Source organism: Brachyistius frenatus, unplaced genomic scaffold (genome assembly GCF_029030835.1).
Source record: "Brachyistius frenatus isolate BFR_SWC_R1_liver_20210118 unplaced genomic scaffold, ASM2903083v1 Contig_511, whole genome shotgun sequence".
In the NCBI taxonomy this organism is placed as follows: domain Eukaryota; kingdom Metazoa; phylum Chordata; class Actinopteri; family Embiotocidae; genus Brachyistius; species Brachyistius frenatus.
In genome coordinates, this window is record NW_027211110.1 from 27,334 (window position 1) to 48,237 (window position 20,904).

Consider the following 20,904-nt stretch of genomic DNA (forward strand, 5'->3'; position numbering starts at 1 on the left):
GTCATTCCAGTTATTCTCCGTTTGTTCTGTGACTTGAATTCATCAGATTTTCGATTTGAAAAAGACGTATTTTATAAAATAAAGATGTTTTACGTACGACTGGAGGTCTAGCTATACATGCATCTGAAACAGGATGTTTTCGGAGTCATTGCCCAGATGTTTTGTCCCTGCCCGGACACCGTCCTTTCTAATGCGGGTGTGGACAACAGATGACGATACAAATAATGGAGGCGACGCTTCGCTCGTCTGAGTCCTGAGAACATTTAAAGTTGAAATAGTTTCCTTCGCGGTCGTGAGTCGTAGCTGGCATGCTGTGTCAGGATGGGGAACCTTTTTGGAAAAAAGAAACAAACTCGTGTGACAGAACAAGACAAAGCCGTTTTGGTAAGCTAACAACAGCAAGCTAACTGACAGTGTTTACGTTAGCTCGCTCTGTCCTGAAACCAGAGCAGGTCGAGCCAGACCGCCTTGACATCTGCGCTCATTTAATAACTTTGCGGACAGGATGAAGTCCACAGATATTTTATATAACATCACTTTACATTTTTATCACACTTTATTAGTTCCTCTTCAATTCGGCCTCAATGTATCTGCGAAATAACTTGATTAACTCACATGAACCTGCCTTTTAAAATGTAACACCCAGTCTTAGCGAACACGAAATTATATTTTAAAAGTTAAGGGTTATAACAAAATGGTTTTCAGGTATTTGTGTGTCGATGTTGTCCAGCGAGCCGAACTGACTTTGGATGGGTTTGTTCAGCATGTTTAGATTCCAGCTGTTTTAGATTCTCACAACTCACAACTGGGTGGCACGGTGGTGCAGTGGTTAGCACTGTCACCTCACAGCAAAAAGGTTCCGGGTTTGAATCCGGTCCTGGGCCTTTCTGTGTGAGTTTGCATGTTCTCCCTGTGCTTGGTGGGTTCTCTCCGGGTTCTCCGGCTTCCTCCCATCATCCAAAAACATGCACCTCAGGTCAGGTTACCTGGCGCCGCCTAGTGGCAGCCTGCTGCAGCATCTCCCCCCTGAGAGCCCCCCTGCTGTAGTGAAGACATTTCCCCTCGGGGATTAATAAAGTGTATAAAATAAATAAAAAAAAAAAACCCTCCAGAAAGTAAAAACAACAACAAGCTGCTGAATTGGTTTGCAGTTGATCATCGTGTCTCTTGTTTCCTCACCGCAGCAACTGAAACAGCAGAGAGATAAACTGAGGCAGTACCAGAAGAGGATCAACCTGCAGCTGGAGAAGGAGCGGCTGTTGGCCAAGCAGCTGCTGAAGAATGGCAAAAAAGAGTGCGTAAAAACAAGGAGACATCTGTCTTTGTTTTGGGATATAAATCCAGGACAGATTCTACGTACAAAAGAAGTTCTGTGTGCTGACAGCAGCCAATTAAAGAAAACAAAACAAATACTAAACGGATCATTCAGTGAGCTTTAGACACTAAAAGTAAAGTGAGGATGCTTTTAATTAAATTTAAAGAGAAAAAAGCAACTAAATCTCATCAATATGTTGGGACTCTTTGTCCTTCTTGATGCTGGAAATCAATGTTTGGGCTCATCGTCCTGCTGCAGAGTGAATCGGGGACTGATCTAAACATCTACATTTGTATCCTGATGTTTAATAATTTTTCACTCCTCGTGTTCATCCAAAGTGTTTGTGACTGTGAATCTGAAAACAGGAAAGCGCTCCTGCTGCTGAAGAAGAAGCGCTACCAGGATCGACTCCTGGACAAGACGGATAACCAGATCAGCAACCTGGAGCGCATGGTGAGCCGCCGCAGCGCCGCAGCGACGCCGCCGCTCGCAGCAGCCAAACCTACAACTCCTCTTCTTTTTCTTCTTCCTCCTCATTTCAGGTTCAAGATCTGGAGTTCGCCCAGATTGAGCGGAAAGTCATCGATGGGTTGAAAATAGGAAACGAATGTCTGAAGAAAATGCACGAGGTAGGCGACGTGTTGAAGCGTCTTCTTCACACCTTCAGCCTGCAGCTCAGGTCACTGACGGACGGTTTCTCCTGAACAGGTGATGTCTGTTGAAGAAGTGGAACGCATCATGGACGAAAGCCAAGACGCCATCGAGTACCAAAGGGTGAGTGGAGAAGTTGGGAAAATAAAATCTCTCACTTCATTCTGCAAGAAAATGAGGGGCAAGTAAAAAAATTAAAAAAAAATAGAGAATTATGTTTATTTTAATTTCCAAGTTTTCAACTGAATTTCAGTTTTTTTTTTTTAAAGTCCTGACAAACAAATTTCAGCTTGTAAATTGTCTTTTTTAAGTGTTTGAGTCTTTGTAGAAGTTTACTGTGAGTTTGTTGTCTCGTCTGCAGCAAATAGACGAGATGCTGGCCGGCTCGTTGTCTCCGGAGGATGAAGATGATGTGCTGGCTGAGCTGGAGGCCTTAACTCAGGTCAGTCTGATCCGATGTGAACCCACCGACAGGTTGTTGAAGCGGCTGCTTCTTGTTTTTCTTCATCTTCTTCTTTGTCGGGACTCTGACTCTCTCGTTGTCTCTCAGGGAGACGTCAAGCTTCCTAACGTCCCCTCAGACGAGCTGCCGGACGTCCCCGAGTCCACCGAGGAAGAACCGGGTTTGTTGTTTAATACCTTTAAATCCTGCGGCGTGTACGTTGCGTGTTCATAAACGTGATGAACCTGAAGCTTTACATCTGACTCCAGTTGTACAAACACAGAAAATAGAGTATTTATTTACATAAATACATCTGTGCACACGATGCGGCATTTGTTCATAGTGCCTCATATTTACTTGTATAATAGTGATTTTAAACGCGTGAAGATGACAGCTCCCTGCAGCCCTTCTCCTCTTCGTCGCCCTCCTCTTCCTCCCGCTGCCCTTCAGTAAGTCTGTGTTTGTGTTCCAGAGAGGGAACGTCCGAGGAAGAAGCCGGAACGAGAGCTGCTGGCCGCGTAGGAAACCTCACCGACCCTCAGCTGATGAGAAGCTGAAGTCCTCCACGAGGCAACGAGCACTCCGACACGCTGCTGGAGAACCACAACTCCTCCTCCTCCTCCTCCTCCTCCTCCTCCTCCTCATCATCCACTCTCGTGATAAAGCAGCCGGGCTTCCTTCATCCCATCCAGCGGCTGTCTCGGATCGATCAGCTGGTCTGAAGGCCCCCCCCCCCACACACACAGATCAGATAACTGTGCCTAACACCTCTTTGATTACTGCTCGCTCTCTTTTACACACGCCGACCCGACTTTTAATGAACTCTTTTTAATTCATCAGATCATCTTTGGACTTCTCTGTGAACCGAGCTCTTTATTAAAGGGTCAGTTCGGCCAAAGTACACAGACACATTTTTTCCTCTTTATCGTCGTGTTTTATTTTTTCTTTTCTTTTTTTGGTTTTGAGATGAAGTTCTGTCTTTTTCAGTTTTTATATTTTTTACAGCTTTAGCTACCAAAAATCATCTCAATCCAGTTTTCCATCTCCTTCCTTCAGCTTCTCTCTGCAGCACGACAACAACGGGCTGTTTTGTTTCTGTGTCTTTAAGACACTTTAATATCAGCAACCCTGTCTTCTGATTGGCTGATTCTTTCCTGAGTGACATCCCTCCAGGCCAAACGCAGCTTTTCTTCAGTCTTGTAACTTGTTCGCTCCTCGACAGAATGACCGAGATAAACGGTTGGACAGCAGGTCCCACGTATGACTTGACTGCAGGTTTGTGACATCACAAACTTACAGAAGTCCAAACTGCACAGCTGCTGAATACAGCCTGTTTATTTTGACACTTTCGCAGTATTTAAAGCAACTAAACCTACTTTGTAATCTAAAAAATTAATCTGAATTTGACACTTTAAAAAAACACTTAGAAGCATTTCTGTCCAGATAAAGTTGAGTTATGCTTTCTGCAAAAGACACTGACGTTAAATAGTTAAAAAAAACCTGCATTATATAGAACACCCCTTACAGAAAAATGTCCCATGTGTATTATCATATGTTGCAATGTGAGGTAAACATGTGATCACATGTGGAAAACACGTGAAACTTGTGGGTTTTTTTTCTGTGAGAACACCAAAAGGGAGAAATTTATATTTCATATTTTTTATTTTTGCTTAAATAAGTTGAACTTTCCCTTTAAAACTTTTCACAATAACCAAAACCACCCAGAATAGATAACATCTATTAAAATGAAACTGAATCCTCCTGTTTGGCTTGACGACAACAACATTGATTGATCCACCATTTTTCCTCATAAATTGGGTGAACTGACCCTTTAAGGCAGGTGTGATGGAAATCCAACCTCTGGAACATTTTTTTTATTTTTTATTCTTTGCATCTGTTTCTGAACATTCTCTCGGTCTGACCCCTTTTAAAAGCAGCTTAACTCGTCTAATTCTTCGCTCCCCTTGTGGATTAGCTCGGTGTCATTGGAGAAAGGGCTAATCATACCGTGTGTGGGCTTTACTACCTGAAGCCCTGACAACAGTTGGTAATCTCTTCAAGGTAATAACCCGACAGAACCCGGATCTTTAACCCACCCAGTGTTATCAGCGCTGTAATTATTTCACTCTTCCCTCCACGTGGGTGTTTGAGAGGACGCTGGCCTACATCCACTAAAGGCTTCAAGCTCGTGTATGTTTTGAAGATCCGTGCAACTAATCTTCAAATCAGTTAATCTGACAGACGGTGACTCTCAGCGTCGCTGCATCGGCGCGTCTTCAGACTGAACCTCTCTCTGCCTCTCTCTACGCTCTTTTTACAATAAAAGTGTTTTTTAAAAATTGATTTGTATTGCCGTGTGTCGCCTCAGTGCGGATCTCATTTCAAAGGTTAGATGGCAGCGTTTGAACACAAGGTGGCAGCAGGCGACAAGTCCTCTCTGAAGGGGCCGTTTTAAACAGCTCACATTAAAACCACTGGCAGGTGGAGCAAGAAATGCTTGAAATACTGAAACTGCTGGAAATAAAATAATGCTGCTGGATTTTGTCTGATCAGCACAAAAGAGACTTTATGTTTAAATTAAACTTTTTATCAGTGAAAGTCAGAGTTTGTTATTTGACTTTATAAAGCTCATTCTTGAAGGGAGGATTTATTAGAGGCTGCTGTAATTCACGCTTCACCTGTCGGTGGTTTTATTGTCCTGGTTGACGGGTGTACGTACGACTGCCACGTCTCAGATTGTTTCTCGTTTTTTATTTTTGTTTTATTTTTTCCTTTAAGAAAACGGTTCCGCCGGGTTTTGGTGGAAGAACTTGACCTCCGTGAACCTGCACGGAGCTCCGACCGGCCTCTTTGGGATGAAGGGTGACGATGACGACCAGCCAGGTTGTATTTGCCCTCTCTGATGCTCTCATGAAACCTGAAACCAGGAGAAAAGCTGCAGAAAGACCACCTCCTTTTGGCTTTTTATAAATGCAAAATTGTATTTCCAAATGAGGATTTTTGAAGGTAAGATTTGGACTCTATAACCTATTTAAAACTCCCTTTCTCTGCAGCCTTTTGCTTCTTTGTCTCAGATGAAAAGTTCTGGCACACCATGACCTCACTTTCCTTTTGTCCTGAAGATGATTGAAGTTCATTCAGCCGGAGGACAAAAGCATCAGCTGGATGGGAGTAAAATTAGGAAGCTAAACGTCCCCGTTTCCAACCTTCAATTAAAGTATTTACGGTACACGCCACCGTTCAGGCCTGAAATAGCCTCCAACTGTCTTTTGTCCAGGTACCGAAGTCCACTTCACAGCGTTGTCCTCTCGTTGAATGGGCTGGATCCACTCGGCTGCTGACTGCACATCACAGTCCTGTGTGGGAGTGGGCAGACGGCAGCCTGAATGTCAGAGCGACACGCTGATGAATCACAAACGTGGATCTGAAAGCCGAGAGATTAAAAAATAAAAAAAAAAAGCCAGAGAGGACGATGATGAGTAGGCCGGACATGAAGGGGAGAGCAAATAGATGCTGCAGGTATGGAGGGGTGTGTGTGTGTGTGTGTGTGTGTGTGTGTGTGTGTGTGTGTGTGTGTGTGTGTGTGTCTGTGTGTGTGTGTGTGTGTGTGTGTGTGTGTGTGTGTGTGTGTGTGTGTGTGTGTGTCCTGCCCACCCAGAGTCTTGCCTACCTGACTAAACACCCCCACTGAGAACTGAATATACACGAAGGCAGTCATTGAAACTAATTCAAAGGATGAATAAAAGTCAAGAGAAGTGTTATCAGGTCTGAATTTTTATTATCCATCCGATATTAGACTGTTCCCATCTCTCTCACCTCTCCGGTGTTGGCCTTCCAATAAAGGCTTAAAATGCCCCCCCCCCCCCCAAATGAAAGTATATGACACGTCTAAAGTCACCTTTTAAGTAATAAAATCCACTTGGCAGCAGCATGGGAGCTCATCAATAGATGTAGGTTTCGTTTTAAAATGCACAAAAACACAAGTAGAAACAACGACAAGCTGTGGTTTCATGTTTTATTTCTTGACTTGTTTTCTGTTCTAAAAAATTATTCCAGCCTTTATTAGATATTAGGCCTCAAAAAGCTATGTTTGGGGGCGTGTCTGTTTGATTGACTGGCCTGTGGTGTAGTTTGTGCTACAGGTGGGCGGGGCCTAGTGTCCTCAGGCAGTGTCAAGAACAGCAGTTCACGAACCGATGAGTGACGTCACTGTTGTTTGCCGCTTGGTTTCTTCTTCTTGGTCTTTCAGTTCTCCGGATGTCAAATTATTCACTTGAACTTGGAATATTTGTGTTTTCAGTCATCAAGTCGAGCCTTTAAGTCGGTCATAAGAAAAGTTTAACCAAGTCTTAGTCTGGAGACGTGGAGCTGTTTAACCATAACGAATGTTAATGTTCATGTACGATGTGCTCTGTGTCCTATCAGAAGATCCCACAACATGTCCAACAGACGCGCTTAATTGTGGACTCTATTGTCTTCAAAACTTTTGTCACATCCTGCTCCACACTGCCCCCATTGGTCATGTGCGTATTGCATCGTGTGGACGTGTTGATTTCTGAGGACGTGCAAAATGCAAACGTTTTATATCTCTGGTTTTAGTTTTTGTGACTTCAGTCTGACTCGTGTCCACATTTCATGTCCTTAGTTACTATTTATTTATTGTGTTTATTTAATTTTCAATAATTACATGAAACTGCAATTTTTGTTTTCTAGGCCCTTATTTTTTTTTTTATGACTTGAGTCTCAAGTCTCCCGCTCTGCTTCTCACTTGAACTCATCGTGATTGACAATCGATATCTTAATTTCTTTGCGTATCATTTTGTTTCCCGGATGGATTGGGCAGTCAGAAAACATAATGGAAGTTTACTTTCAATGACAGGAACTAATTGTGGTGATTGAACACTCAGAGGAGTGAATCAATCGGCTCACTGACACCAGGAATGTTGCTGTTTGCTTCCAACATGCCTGATTGATTTTCTCTGACTGTCTGCAGTTTGGTCTCCTGGGGACTCACTTTTAATCAGATGTGACAATCAAAACAAAGTAAGTCTGTTCTGGTGGAGAGCCACGCTTCCAGTTTGTCATCAGTACGACCAGCAGCTCTGTAGATATCTGTTTTATCGCTTTATTTTCTTCTGCTTTTGTCTCTTTTTTTTTTTTTCTTCATAAGCCTCCATTCAAATGCCGTCAGATCGTGATGTGCTGATATGTGTGGGATTCCCCCGATCTGCCACGCACAGGCTTTGAAATCCAAGAAAATGTGGCTCCCTCCCACTCAGACCAGAGCAGAGCCCACTCTGCCAGAAGTCACACAAATATAGAGCAGGCAGTTCGACTCCTACTGCGGCTCCATCGAGTGCTGCATCGCCAAAAACAAAGAAAAAACACAACACCATCCTCCCATACTGTAAATTATGACCCTCCTATATATTGAGGGGGAAGAACTGCTGGATCTATTAGAGGGAAATAATAAAGGATATTCAGCCTGAATAAATCACACAGACTCCTGAGGAGTAGCAGCAGTGATTGGATGTGTGCTGAGATCTGATCACTCTGACTAGGTGGGTCTCTGTGTGGAGATGCTCAGCTTCTCAATGGTTGTAGCAGAGGCGGCGTGGGCAACGTGTGACACGGCGGAGGGGGCGGGGCTTCTCCATGCTGCATTTCTGGCCTAGCTGGAAAGACACCAGCGTCACATCTGCAGATGCTTTTGGCCAGGATTTACTGATATTTCATTATGATAGTACATAGATATACTGCCTGGTGGAAAGGCAGGAAGATGCAGCTCCTGTTTTAAAGCAGATTCATCCCCCCCACGTCCCCCGAAAAAATATTTAGCGATAAAAGATATTTGACAGCAGAAAAATGCTCCTCACACCCCTACAAAAAATAATAACACACGACATGTGACAGAATCTATTGTCTACTGAAATATTTATTTCTGCCAGCGAGTTTGAAGGAGATTTGAAGCTTGTTTGTTTTATAAAATGCCAGAAATATCTTGCAGTCTGCAGGTTTTCATTCAGAACAAACACTGCAGCTGCAGTGAAGCCACCAGGGGCCTCCACCAGGGGCCTCCACCAGGGGCCTCCACCAGGGGCCTCCACCAGGGGCCTCCACCAGGGGCCTCCACCAGGGGCCTCCACCAGGGGCCTCCACCAGGGGCCTCCACCAGGGGCCTCCACCAGGGGCCTCCACCAGGGGCCTCCACAATTAAAGAGGTTTTGTTAATTGAATTGAACATTTCTTTTTGCAATTGTAATTTGTAATTTTGCTCCATTAAAGCCCAATATTAGCATATTATGATTACAGGTTTGTTTTTTTTATTCGGCTCTTACTGTATTATCTTGAGGGCCTTCGATGTCAAATTGTAGTTTTTTTTATAAAACATTTTGCTAATTTGTGGCATATTGTTAAATTAATGTCTGATTATATCAACTTACACGTAAACAAACATAAAAACTGCCTACATTTTGTACTGAAATGTGAGAAATGATTGTTATTCTGAGGCAGCTATTTGGCCCTTCAGCTGGTCAATCCTTCAATGTCAATAACAACATTAATCAATACTGCCTTCTATAATGAGCTGTGTTTACCAGAGATACTCAAACATTTTATTTATTTGTGCTTTGGATTCAGATATCTGTGTCTGTGGAAACTATTTTATCCTAAAATAACGTCATAAATCTTCTTTTCTTCCTTGCGTTTGCTTTTCCCACCGCCCATGAACGCAGCACCGCCCCTCTCCGCCCCTGCGCTCCAACCGAGAGGCGCCGACCGACTGACTGACTGCGTGGGGAGCCGGTGTGGGCGCAGCGGAGGACTTTCCTATAAAAGCAGGGATCCCACGAACAGACGCGTTGGTCGTCTCTCAGTCAGCAGGCGGACCGAAACCGAACCGGACCGGACCGGACCGGTGTTTACAGCTGTGTTCATTTCTCCCGTCACAGCCCGGAAAAAAAATTATAAATCATCATCTCAGCCTCATCCAAAGGAAACCGTAGTCTATGGTTGTGACCGAAACAACGACAAGGATGTCCCGGACCGACGAGGTGCACCGTATAACGGAGAATGTCTACAAGGTAAGACCGCTTGGGTAGTTTGTTTCCTGCCGCCGCGCGGGGACACCTGCTGCGCCGGTGGACGGCTCACGGAAGCCCCGCGGAACACCGGGGAGGGACGGCGGAGAACTTCCACTCAGTTCACCTGCTCGGGTTTTAATCAAAAGGTTTCCCTTTTTATTTTTTTTTTTTTTTTACTGTAAAGATATTTTCTGAAATGATCTCCAGTCACCAGGAGAGCGTTTCATTGTCCTTTTATTGAATTATTTTCCTGGAGAAGATGTTGGACGCGGATCAGTTTGAGACTTGGTGGTGGTTCATGTTAGCTCGCAGGGACTGAGTCAGTCTTCAGAGGCTTAAAAGGTGAATCACTGCTTGTCTATAAATATTAAAAACAACAACAACAACAACAAAGCCAGATAATGAGTCAGAAATGTTGCCTTCAAATCATTTCCTTCAGAGAAAGCATCAGATTGACTGAGACACCAGAGTGTCTTTGCTCCTCGCTGGTGCTGCTTCTGCTTCTGTGTTGCACAATAATGATCGAGCTGTCATATAGATTTTCATGGCTGAGAAGTAAACCTCACCTCCACCCTGGCAGTTTGGCCCCGGGGCGGCTCGGCTCGGCCCGGCCCGGCCCGGCTCGGCCCGGCTCGGCCCGGCTGTGAGTCCTGCTGAGCTGGAACGTCTCACCTGCCCTGGTGAGAGTGGTCTGGAGCTCCCTGGGTTTATCAGCTGTTTGTGTTGACCCTGTGGCAGATGCAGGAAACTGGAGGCCTCACGTTGGCCAATCAAAGGACCTCCAACCCCAACAGGGTTGTTTTTGTTTTACCTTTGAATGAGGAGAGAAGCGAAGGTCCAGTTTTGGGGAAATCTGTGCCCGGACCTTTCCTCGCTTCACTTGTGGAAACCTGAGAGGTGACGGGCGCTCCAGGTCCTTCCATTGTTATGTGGACAACAAAGCTTCCTCTTCAGCGGAGGCAGGGCGGAGGCAGGGCGGAGGCAGGGTGGAGGCAGGGTGGAGGCGACAGTGGAGGTGGGGTGGAGGTGTTACTCTGGAGTTTCAGTGCTCTCAGGGCAGGTCTCCAGGTGAAGTAGAGTTCAGGCAATGGAAGCACGACAAGGGATTTACTTCATGTGAGGAAACCTGTCGGTGGTCCACAAAGCTTCTCCGTGGAGGTGGAAGTGGAGGTGGAGGTGTAGGTGGAGGAGGAGGTGGAGGCGGAGGCGGAGGCAGAGGCAGAGGCAGAGGCGAAGGCAAAGGAGGAGGAGGAGGAGAAGGAGGAAGTGGAGAGGGAGAGGGGAGTCACATCACAAGAATTTAGGCTAATGAGGAAATAGGTGATTTCTTTGTGTGTGTGTGTGTGTGTGTGTGTGTGTGTGTGTGTGTGTGTGTGTGTGTGTGTGTGTGTGTGTGTGTGTGTGTCCAACTGGTGACCTTAAGCATCATCACACACACACACATGTATTTATATACAGTGTTTCCTTGAAGAGGCTCTAATGAGGGATCACACGCAGCAGCCGCCTGCCGTTGTGACCTGTGGGAGGTTTTCTCTGGAGTCATTAATAGCTGGAGAGGGAGAGTAGACCACTAAGAACAGGAGGAGCAGGAGGAGCAGGAGGAGCAGGAGGAGCAGGAGGAGCAGGAGAGTTTGTGGGAAAAGGTGCCGGTTCTGTAATGAAAAGGCAGTTTTTGGAATTAATTGACAGAAAATTTATGTTTATAATGATTTAAAAAAAAAGTTTTTTTATATGCTATTTCTTGATATTTAACAATAACAATAAGTTTTCAGGCTTAAATAAATTCATTAGAAACATTTCTATTTGTTTTAACTGCGGTGAACATCCCTGTTCAGGAGGAGTTTGTTGCTCGGAGGTCATGTGTGAAGCAGCAGCGGGGGGGGGGGGGTGTTCTTCCTGACATCAGCCGGCTGCATCATTAAGGAGTCAGCAGGAGGAGTCGGTTCGACTGGGGGGGTTTCTGAGCTCTTTGTGGGGCCGTGTTCAGAGAAACTAACAGGTTCTTTATTAATTCATTCAACGCGCTGAAGACGAAGATGCCCCAGAGGTGACGGCTCACATTACAGAAACGCTTCCGGTCTGTTTTTCCTCGGAGGAGACAAATGGCAGCAGTTAAATCCTGTAACGTCGAGATGGCGATCAGGAGCATCAATTACAGAACGTGATGCTGCAGTGAAGAGACGGAGGGAAGCTGACACGGTCATTTTCAGGCTAAATTGTATTTAGTTGCAGAATTGATAATTAGATGCCTGCAGACAGAAATCTTAGTAGCATCAGTGACGTCACCCGTTGGTTTGTGAACATTATGAAGCCTCCAGTTCGGAATTTTGACACTACGTCCCGCCCACCGATAGCTGTAACCTGACTGCCCCACAGGCCTGTCAATCAAACAGACACGCCCCCAAAAACAGGTCTTCTTGAATCTTCTTTTCTAATGAATGAGGGATTATTTTCAGATGGACCTCCAGAAAACTAAGAAGAAGGAGTGACTTTAGCTAACAACACCGAGATAACTGATGGACACATTTTATTCACTTTGGATTTGATGAGAGAAGTTGAATGGGAGTCTATGGAGCCGGAGGCTTTTTGGAGCCGACCTCTAGTGGCACTCGCTGGTATTGCAAATCTGACAAATCTCCTCCCGGTTAGCGGGCTCTCTTTCAGTCCGTGTTGTTAATGACAGCAGATGTTGGTCATTAAAAGTGATAAACCAAACGGTGACGGATTTTTCTGCTTGTCTCAATAGTTCAGTGAAGTTACTGGATCACAGAGGTGTTTATGATCCAGGTGAATGGAAACGAACTAGAAGATCGAGAGACATTTTAAATTTAAACCTCCCATGGTGCTTCTGACTTCTTGTGCAGCAGCTCTGAGTCCCCCCCCCCGCCCCGTGTGTTTCCAGCCATACAAACGCTGCATGATGACCCTTCGCTGCATGATGACCCTTCGCTGCATGATGACCCTTCGCTGCATGATGACCCTTCGCTGCATGATGACCCTTCGCTGCATGATGACCCTTCGCTGCATGATGACCCTTCGCTGCATGAACGTTGGTTTTTTTTTTTGTGTTTTGTTTTGTTTGTGAGCCTGTTAGTTGCCAATAAAAGGAGAAATGAGCAGCAGAAGACCGGAGCTTCAACCCTCAGCGCTCTGCTGCAGCAGCACGAGATGATGAATTCAATTTTACGATGACTCACATTGGCGGATCTGAGAGAGAGAGAGAGAGAGAGAGAGAGAGAGAGAGAGAGAGTGTGGGGGCAGTGGTGTCTCACGACTGTGTGTGTGTGTGTGACTCCTTCATGATGTGCAGCCTTACATCAGAAGCCCCCCCCCTCCCGTCCCCCGTCCCCCGTCCCCCACTGACTGTGTGGGTAAACTGTCCTCAGGTTGTTGTGGTTGCTCAACAAACACCATCTGCATGTTTGTTTGCGAGTGTATTCAGCCAAGCATTGTAATCCCAACAGGACCGCGGGCTCGGTGTGTTGAATGAAGCTCGAGTGTCGGGCGAGGCTGGTTCTCCTCAGTCTGATGAAGGAGTGGATTACACACAGATCAGCTGCTCCATTCATTCACTCACTGCTTCCCTTGGTGTGTGTGTGTGTGTGTGTGTGTGTACACGTGTACTCATCATCATGAGTTCAGGTGGTTAAATTGATTTAAATCATCCAGTATGATAGAAGAAAAGATCAAATGATCAGAAGGAAAAAGTATCCCTGCTACTCATCTGCAGCAGTGGTGTTTGGATGGTGCAATCCCAGGGCTTCACCTGCGTCTACACGTTGCTATGACAACACCGGACGTAATTTTCTTCCCTTATTATTTGTTTATATTGATGCGTAGTTTTGTCTTCGACGTCATTAAAATGCATCTCGCTTCGTGTAGTTTCGGGTGAACGAGTGAAAGTCGTCGTCACGATGCCTGGTTATATTTACGGAGATGAACACATGACCTGGATGTGAAACAAACAAAGTTTGTTTGTTTCCCAGTTCTCACGACGTTCGGCATAACTTCAGTAAAATAAACATGAGTACAGACGTCAGTTCGAAGCGTGGACTCTCTGAGCTGTGATGAAGCAATCCTGGGTTTCTTTGATTTCACCCGAACCGTGATGTTTTCTGACCGTAGCCACGTTGTTCCGGTGCCTCAACATGAGGCCGTATTAGACGTGAACCGCTTCGATGAAAACGTGTTTGACGCCCTGAGGATGAGAGCGTGTTGCACAATCAGTCGATGAGAGAAGCTTCTGCTCTTGTTGTTGAACGGAGCTGTCAGTCCAAGTGTCACGCAGCATCACGCTCTCCGGAGATGTTTGTTCTGGCGGACTGTCACCGGGGGGCGTCCGCCGCCGGCCGGACAAATACGCTCATGTCATCGAGTCCGAACCTCCTCCGAGCTCGAGCCAAGCCAAAAACCCGTTTGTTCTCCTGGGAGGTGTGTGTGTGTGTGTGTGTGTGTGTGTGTGTGTGTGTGTGTGTGACACTTTATCCCCACAGTCACCCAATCTGTTCGAATTTTATTTGATTTTTTTCTCCCTGAAGCATATCAAGAGTAGTCATTTTTTTCTTTCGTTCTGCTGCAGAACTTCTATTTGCACCGTGTTTAATTAGTATTGTGTTTTTAAAAATTTTTTTTGTACCTTCTGGTTGTGTTGTTGTGTGAGGGAGCAGCCAGCTGTTGCAGGAGGCTGAGCGCTGCAGGTGAGCGGCAGGGCATCTGCTGGGGGAAATGATGAAGTGAGGAGGAGGAGGAGGAGGGGGAGGGTGGATCTGTCAGAGACCTCTTCCCACTAGGTCTTCTTCCCCGTTTCCCTCCATGAGAAAGATGCTCCGGTCCGTCCGAGGCCGCGGTGCTCGTGTGCAGAGGAACGTAGTGAACGTGAGCGCTCTGCTCCGGTTGTGATTGTTTCCAACGGGCGGTTTTCCTTCTCTGATTAGTCCCGCTGCTTTCACCTCTGCTGTGTCTGTTTCATGGCTGGAGTGTCGCCTCTGTGTCTCCTGCAGCTTTGTGCCACGTTATCGATCTTTCTGTGAGGTTGTCAACTGGTTCGTTAAAACTGGGAACGTGTGGTCGGTACGGATGGGTGTTTCAAGGAAAAAGCCGGCAGCTACGTCCACTTTTATATATAGTCAATCCTGGTAGCAACGTCTTCTTCTTCTTATGTTGTTGGCTGGCTTATAGGTGCATTACCGCCACCATCTGACGGAGTAACGTATTACAGCCAGGCGCCGGCAAAAAACTGTATATAAAAGTGTTCGTCGCTTCAGGTCTGTAAAATGGTTCTGATCCAGAAGTGTCTTCAGCTGCAATACCAGCGAGTGCCACTAGAGGTCGGCTCCAAAAAGCCTCCGGCTCCATAGACTCCCATTCAACTTCTCTCATCAAATCCAAAGTGAATCAAATGTGTCCATCAGTTATCTCGGTGTTGTTAGCTAAAGTCACTCCTTCTTCTTAGTTTTCTGGAGGTCCATCTGAAAATAATCCCTCATTCATTAGAAAAGAAGATTCAAGAAGACCTGTTTTTGGGGGCGTGTCTGTTTGATTGACAGGCCTGTGGTGCAGTCAGGTTACAGCTATCGGTGGGCGGGACGTAGTATCGTCAGGTTTCCAATCAGATCGGTCAGATCCACCGCTGGCTCGCTTCAACATGTAATGTTTTGTGTTTTTGGCCGGCGGTATGAGGAAATAGAAAGATAAGATGTTGGCTGAATTTGAGCCATTTTTCCTTTACGTCTCCAAACTCCATGTCGGTAACAGAACTCTGAGCATCCTCTGTGTTGTTCGTTGAATATTCTTGCCATTTTAAACCTTGAATCACAGTCCACACTGTAAATCAACATCCAGAAGGCTTCAGCTGAGCTGCAGCGTGCCTGGCGACATCCTCTCTATTATTCAGCTTCCCTCAAACTGCTCCGCTACGACACATCCTCCCGAGCTGTCGTACAACATAACCGTCGGCATCTGTTGCGTGTGTGCAGCACGTCAGCAGCCTTTAGCACATCAGTAAGTTATCTAACTTGAGCTGGAGAGAGATCGAGGAGGAGGGGAGGAGGGGAGGAAAGGAGGAGGGGAGGAAAGGAGGTGGGGAGAGGGGGTGTTTGGCAGAGGATGAAAGGAAAGTTACTGGGACGCATCTCTGAAGAGAAAAGGCATCGCAAGGAGGACAAGCGTGTGCATCCACTGTTCTTTTCTAATTAGCCCGAGATGAAGGGGGAGAGGCCGGAGAGGAAGCAGGAAGTTCCAGCTGCAGTGTGTGTGTGTGTGTGTGTGGGGGGGGGGGGGGGGGGGTTGTTTCTTTTCTTTTTTAATTGGAGGTGGAGCTCAGGAGTGACATTTAAAACTGGAATCAGAGGTCGGTAAAGAGGAAGAGGAGGGATGGAGTTGGTGCTCAGAGGGATTAGAGGCGGATACACACCGTTATCTCAAGATGAGCACACACACACACACACACACACACACACACACACACACACACACACACACACACACACACACACACACACACACACACACACACACACACACACACACAGACACACACAGACAGGTGCAGAGCATCAGAAATATTGCTTCTTAAAAGCCTCACATTCGGTGTGTGTGTGTGTGTGTGTGTGAGTGAGTGAGTGAGTGAGTGAGTGAGTGAGAGAGAGAGAGAGAGAAACATATGTTGATTCACGTTTTGTAAAATGATGAAACAGACGATGACGATGATGATCACCTTCGGCGTCTGCGGAGACTCCCTCGCTCTCTCGCCTCTTTGTGGCAGGGGCCCGACGTGAGGTGAATAGAAATGGGTTGCCCTGTCACTGAGGGAGGGAGGGGGGATTCCAGCACTTCCATATATGGTAGCGGAAGTGCCCCCCCACCTCACTGTTTCCTCCTGAAGCTGCATCTGTGGAATAGGGGGCGCTGACTCTCCCTCCGCTCGCAGATAAGAGCTCATCTGGAAGGGAAATTGGCTACACACACACACACACACACACACACACACACACACACACACACACACACACACACACACACACACACACACACACACACACACACACACACACACACACACACACACACACACAGATGCTGAATTTCCATCCCTCAGGTTGTCCAAGCGGTGCAGCTTTAGAGGTGATTGTCACACCGGCTGAGCCGAAGCAAAATAACGTCCACTTCCTGCAGACAGGATGAGGAGGGAGGGACGGACGGACGGACGGACATCAGCTCATCACTCCCACACACGTGTAACGCAGCGGCCCGGGCGATTTTATTTCACGTCAACAGTAATGTTGTGTGTCACGTTAGTCTGAACGTCTGCATGTGTGAAGGTCGAAGACAGAAACAAGAAATTTACGGTGAAATCTTTAAATCTGCGTTAGTTTCTGGACTGAAGGGGAACATTTTAAATGGGAAACGATGGCAGAAATATTCTAATATGACTTAGAGAAAATGCTCAAATCAATCTCATCACGCTCTGCTAAACTTAATAGAAATCTGTCCTGATTTAGATTTCTTTTTTTTCTTACGAGCTGCTCCTCGTTTTTAACGTTCAGACAAACAATCGGGGAGAAAACCTTCCTGTCTCGTACGTAGTTCTTCAACCAGAGACTCAACTTTGCTGCATCCTGATCTTCATATCCGAGTCCAACACGCAAACTCTCAATAACTTTTATTACAGCAGTCTGAACCTGCACACAAACAAGAGTTCACCTGAGGTGTTAAAATCCGACGCTCACAGACGATATATATATTTTTTAAAACTAAATAGGGTTTTTTATACTCCTGCTTATCTAATGTATTAATAAATTCACAGAATAAAAGATGAATGCGCTCGAGGTGAGGCCACGAGCAGCTTCATTTCTCGTCACTTTTGCTTTGTAAAGTTTCCAGCGTGGTTGGTGAGAATAAAAACGCCTCCGTGGTTCTCAGGAGAACAGAACACGCGTATAAAAGGCTTTTCAAATCAATATTGAGTCAGATAATGTCGAAACTGACGAATCAAAAACTGATCAAAATGATAACAAAAACAAAACTGTGATGATGTAAAGATGATGGAGTGACGGCACCGTGAGCGCAGCGTTTGTCATCTTCCTGCTGCTGTGGCAGTGATGGATGATTTCCTGCCACACACACACACACACACACACACACACACACACACACACACACGCACACACACACACACTGAGTAAAAGTTGATGACGAGAGGTCACCTTGACTCGCAACTGGTAGCCAAACACACCCCAGTGCTGCATGAGCCCTCCGTGTTTCCATGGTGACCACGTAGAGCTTGTGACCTTTTCCTGTGTGTGAGTGTGTGTGTTGGTTACCCTAACCAGAGGTCACACTGGTCTGAGCAGCAGGGGAACACAGGCTGAACTTTACAGATCAAACTGTTGTTGTTGTTGTTTTTGGAGGGCGAAGCAGGGGTCGTTCTCCTCGTACGTTCCCAGTGCTGAATCTTCGGCCATCGTCTCCTCTCTCATCATGTGACGCTTAGATTGAAGAAACTGGTGCTTTATTGATAAAATATCTTGATTTATGACTGAAACTGCTTTTGGCCTCAGATGAAAGAAAACAACGTTTTAGTTCATGTGATGTTCATTTAGTTCAAATGTCTCCGACAGGATAGAATGAGTGGAGAAAGTCAAGGTCATGCCCTTACCATCACATCAGTGATGAAGGAAGAAGCTTTTACTGTTGGAAAGTTTGATTTATTTCCATGCATTAAACAGGAACTTGGCTTAATTCGTTTTTAGACTCCATTTTTACACCAGTTATTAACATGCAGTCTGTATCTAGATATTGTTTAGATTTGTTTTTGAGTTTCTCCTGACTCGTCTTCAAATCAGTGCATCAGACGCAGGGTGGGGCTCCCGTGACCACGCCCCCTTTCTGGGGGGAAAACAAACCCGATGTCCTGCGCTGACCAACGGAGAATCGGAGGAAGTTGAGCCTTTTCTCCAAAACTTCTGCGTTAAACTAACCGGTTTACATAATAACGTAATGCTGAAGAGTTGCTGTGTAGTTAGTTTTTTTTTTTTTTTCTCCCTTTCATGTCCTAAAAAGGTTTATAACGGACTGGTTTAGTGAGGCTATTTTATGTTGACGCCTATGGCGAGGGTCGTTTGTTTTCCCCCCAAAAGGGGGCGGGGCCGTTTCTGAAAGCCAAAGTTCCCTGATGTGCCGAAAACAGTACTTTGTTTTTTTTTGTGTGATTTATTTTATAAGTTCTGATTGTAAATCATTCCAATGGCTGCAGCCGGTTGCTTTCACTGTTATTTTTACATTTCTTGCCTCCACCTGTGACCCCCCCGCCCCCACACTCCTCCATGGGGTTGCCAGGTCTCCCCTCGCTGGTTAATCTGTTTGGCAGCGAGCGGCGCAGCAGGTTCTAATGGTGCCACATGGCTGGCTCGGCTTTACAGCAATTTGCGCCCCGACGTGATACGGACCTGCTGCTGTTTGTGTAGGTTGTGACTCACCCCGTCGCCTGCCGCCACCTCACACACACTCACACACACACGCACACACACTCTCACACACACACGCACACACACTCTCACACACACACACACACTCTCACACACACGCACACACACTCTCACACACACACACACTCTCTCACACACACGCACAAACTGCCTGCGAGGTCACGATGTTCTTCATGCGGCTTGTTTTTCCTGCGTTTGTTCTCTGACAGCGATCCGCTCAACAAAGCTGGACCTCATTTTTTTTAAAACATTTAATCAGGTTTTATTTTTCCTTCCTTCCTTCCTTCCTTTCTTTCCTTCCTTCCTTCCTTGCAGTAAAATCACCTTAAATTAAAGAAACAAACACTCCTATTTACCTGGACATTTCAAGACTTCGGTTCTTCCCACTTTATCGGTTAACTTCGGATACTCGAGCACTCATAAAATTTTGCACCTTGGACTTTTAATTGAGTATTTTTCAATTGTAGTTTTACTCATTCAAATTGAATGAGGGATGTTTCTGAGCTCTCAATCTGTTTGCGTTATTGTTTTCTTCGTCTGTCGGTGTGAATGCATCTTGACTCGTCATAAAGCCTGCCCTTTTATCGCCTCCCCTCCTTCTCTTATTAATAGCTTGTGTAACCTCTGGCTCTGTTCCACATCACTCATCTGTCGTGGGACGGTGCGTCCGTGCGCCGCCATGTTGCTCTGATGGATCTGTTAACCTTGGCGCCGTAGGACTAGCCGCCGCCGCCGCCTATTCAATCTCCCTCTCCTCGCGTTAGCCATCTGTTACGGCCGCGGCGCCACTTAAAGTGAAAAACGGCCGGACTTCAGTCGTTATCGGTCGTTCACGAGCGTAAAATGAATGTGTCGATCGGCCGAGAATAAACTGACACACGAGTGAAACAGGAGGTGATAATAACCGTCTGTTTACTCGGGTTTAAAAACTTATTCTACAAGTTCTTTGACACACAGTAAAGAAACTTTCGATAATCTCTATTGTCCTTTATTTAATTTTTTTATTATTATTATTTTCTCCCAAGATGAAGTTGCAAATCACATCTTTTCAACCAAGTCCACACTGAGATGTTTAACTGTCAATACGCTGACTCCAGGTGTGTGTACTGCACACAATTTCTGTTTCCAACTGTCAATCACAAATTTTAACACTAAATTTTGAGTTTGAAACAATATAATTTGCAGAATAATTCATTGTAATTTTTTCACTGGAGAAGTTACATGGTAGAACTTTTTTTTCTTTTTTCATGCAATTTAGAGGGGGAGAGTGTAACCCAAGTTTTTTTTGTAGCTACAATTTACAGATGGCCCCTAAAAGCCTCATTTAACTTTGTCCTCATGGTTGAAATGCACTTATTGTAAGTCGCTTTGGATAAAAGCGTCAGCTAAATGTAATGTAGCCAGATATCTTCCCCTGGTGGCTCTCAGTGGTATTGCACTTCTGCATTGGCTTCACTGTTCATACCTGTAAGCTACATCCATTTTTATATCTAGTCTTAGCTTCAGACTTGAAGTTTATCACTGGAAATGTTTGCTGATTGGACAGTTTCAGCTGGAACAGCCAATCAGGATGGAGTTATAACTAATTTGTCAGATTCAGTGCTGTTTCTGTTTTTGTTTTTAGCTTACCAGAAGAGCACATTTCACCGGCAAGCGAACTCTTGTGGTGGAGAATAATTATTGTTATTTGTTGGAAGAACAGTCTGAGGTTTTTCATCTCAACACATACCAACGTTTGACCTTTTTGTTTCTTTAAACCACGACGTTGTTTTTCTGTTGGTTAAACTATTACCACAGATTAACCACCAAGCTGTCGGGTCAGAAAACGCTCACACCATGCTTGTAAATGTTTTAGACCCACACTTGGTTGTTTAGTTATAAAAGCCTGTCGCTGTGGATACCCCCCCAACAAACATCATAAAAAATGGA

General features: G+C 45.6%; 2 protein-coding genes across 5 annotated transcripts in view; both read left to right on the forward strand.

Moving 5' to 3' along the window:
- The first annotated feature begins 182 nt into the window (after positions 1 to 182).
- On the forward strand, positions 183 to 4,751 carry LOC138614500 (charged multivesicular body protein 6-like). The gene is made up of 8 exons (XM_069687991.1): positions 183 to 384; positions 1,185 to 1,294; positions 1,681 to 1,768; positions 1,858 to 1,944; positions 2,024 to 2,089; positions 2,328 to 2,408; positions 2,517 to 2,589; positions 2,881 to 4,751. The coding sequence occupies exons 1-8, from the start codon at positions 322 to 324 to the stop codon at positions 2,928 to 2,930; spliced, it is 618 nt and encodes a 205-aa protein (XP_069544092.1). The 5' UTR covers positions 183 to 321; the 3' UTR covers positions 2,931 to 4,751.
- Positions 4,752 to 9,210: 4,459 nt separating this feature from the next.
- The window catches only part of LOC138614495 (BAR/IMD domain-containing adapter protein 2-like), a 57,971-nt gene continuing 46,277 nt past the window's right edge, over positions 9,211 to 20,904 (forward strand). For 3 of the 4 annotated variants that reach the window (XM_069687983.1, XM_069687985.1, XM_069687986.1), the window contains exon 1: positions 9,212 to 9,490. In XM_069687983.1, coding sequence (XP_069544084.1) covers positions 9,416 to 9,490 — 75 coding nt within the window. In that variant the 5' untranslated portion in view covers positions 9,212 to 9,415. Of the gene's footprint in view, positions 9,491 to 20,904 lie in introns of all 4 variants that reach the window. The other variant, XM_069687984.1, reaches the window with a different exon arrangement.

Coding starts and splice junctions, on each gene's coding strand:
- LOC138614500 (XM_069687991.1), top strand. CDS start 322: ATGGGGAACCTTTTTGGAAAAAAGAAACAAACTCGTGTGACAGAACAA. Junction 1,769..1,857: donor TCAGCAACCTGGAGCGCATG/GTGAGCCGCCGC, acceptor TCCTCATTTCAG/GTTCAAGATCTGGAGTTCGC. Junction 2,409..2,516: donor AGCTGGAGGCCTTAACTCAG/GTCAGTCTGATC, acceptor GTTGTCTCTCAG/GGAGACGTCAAGCTTCCTAA.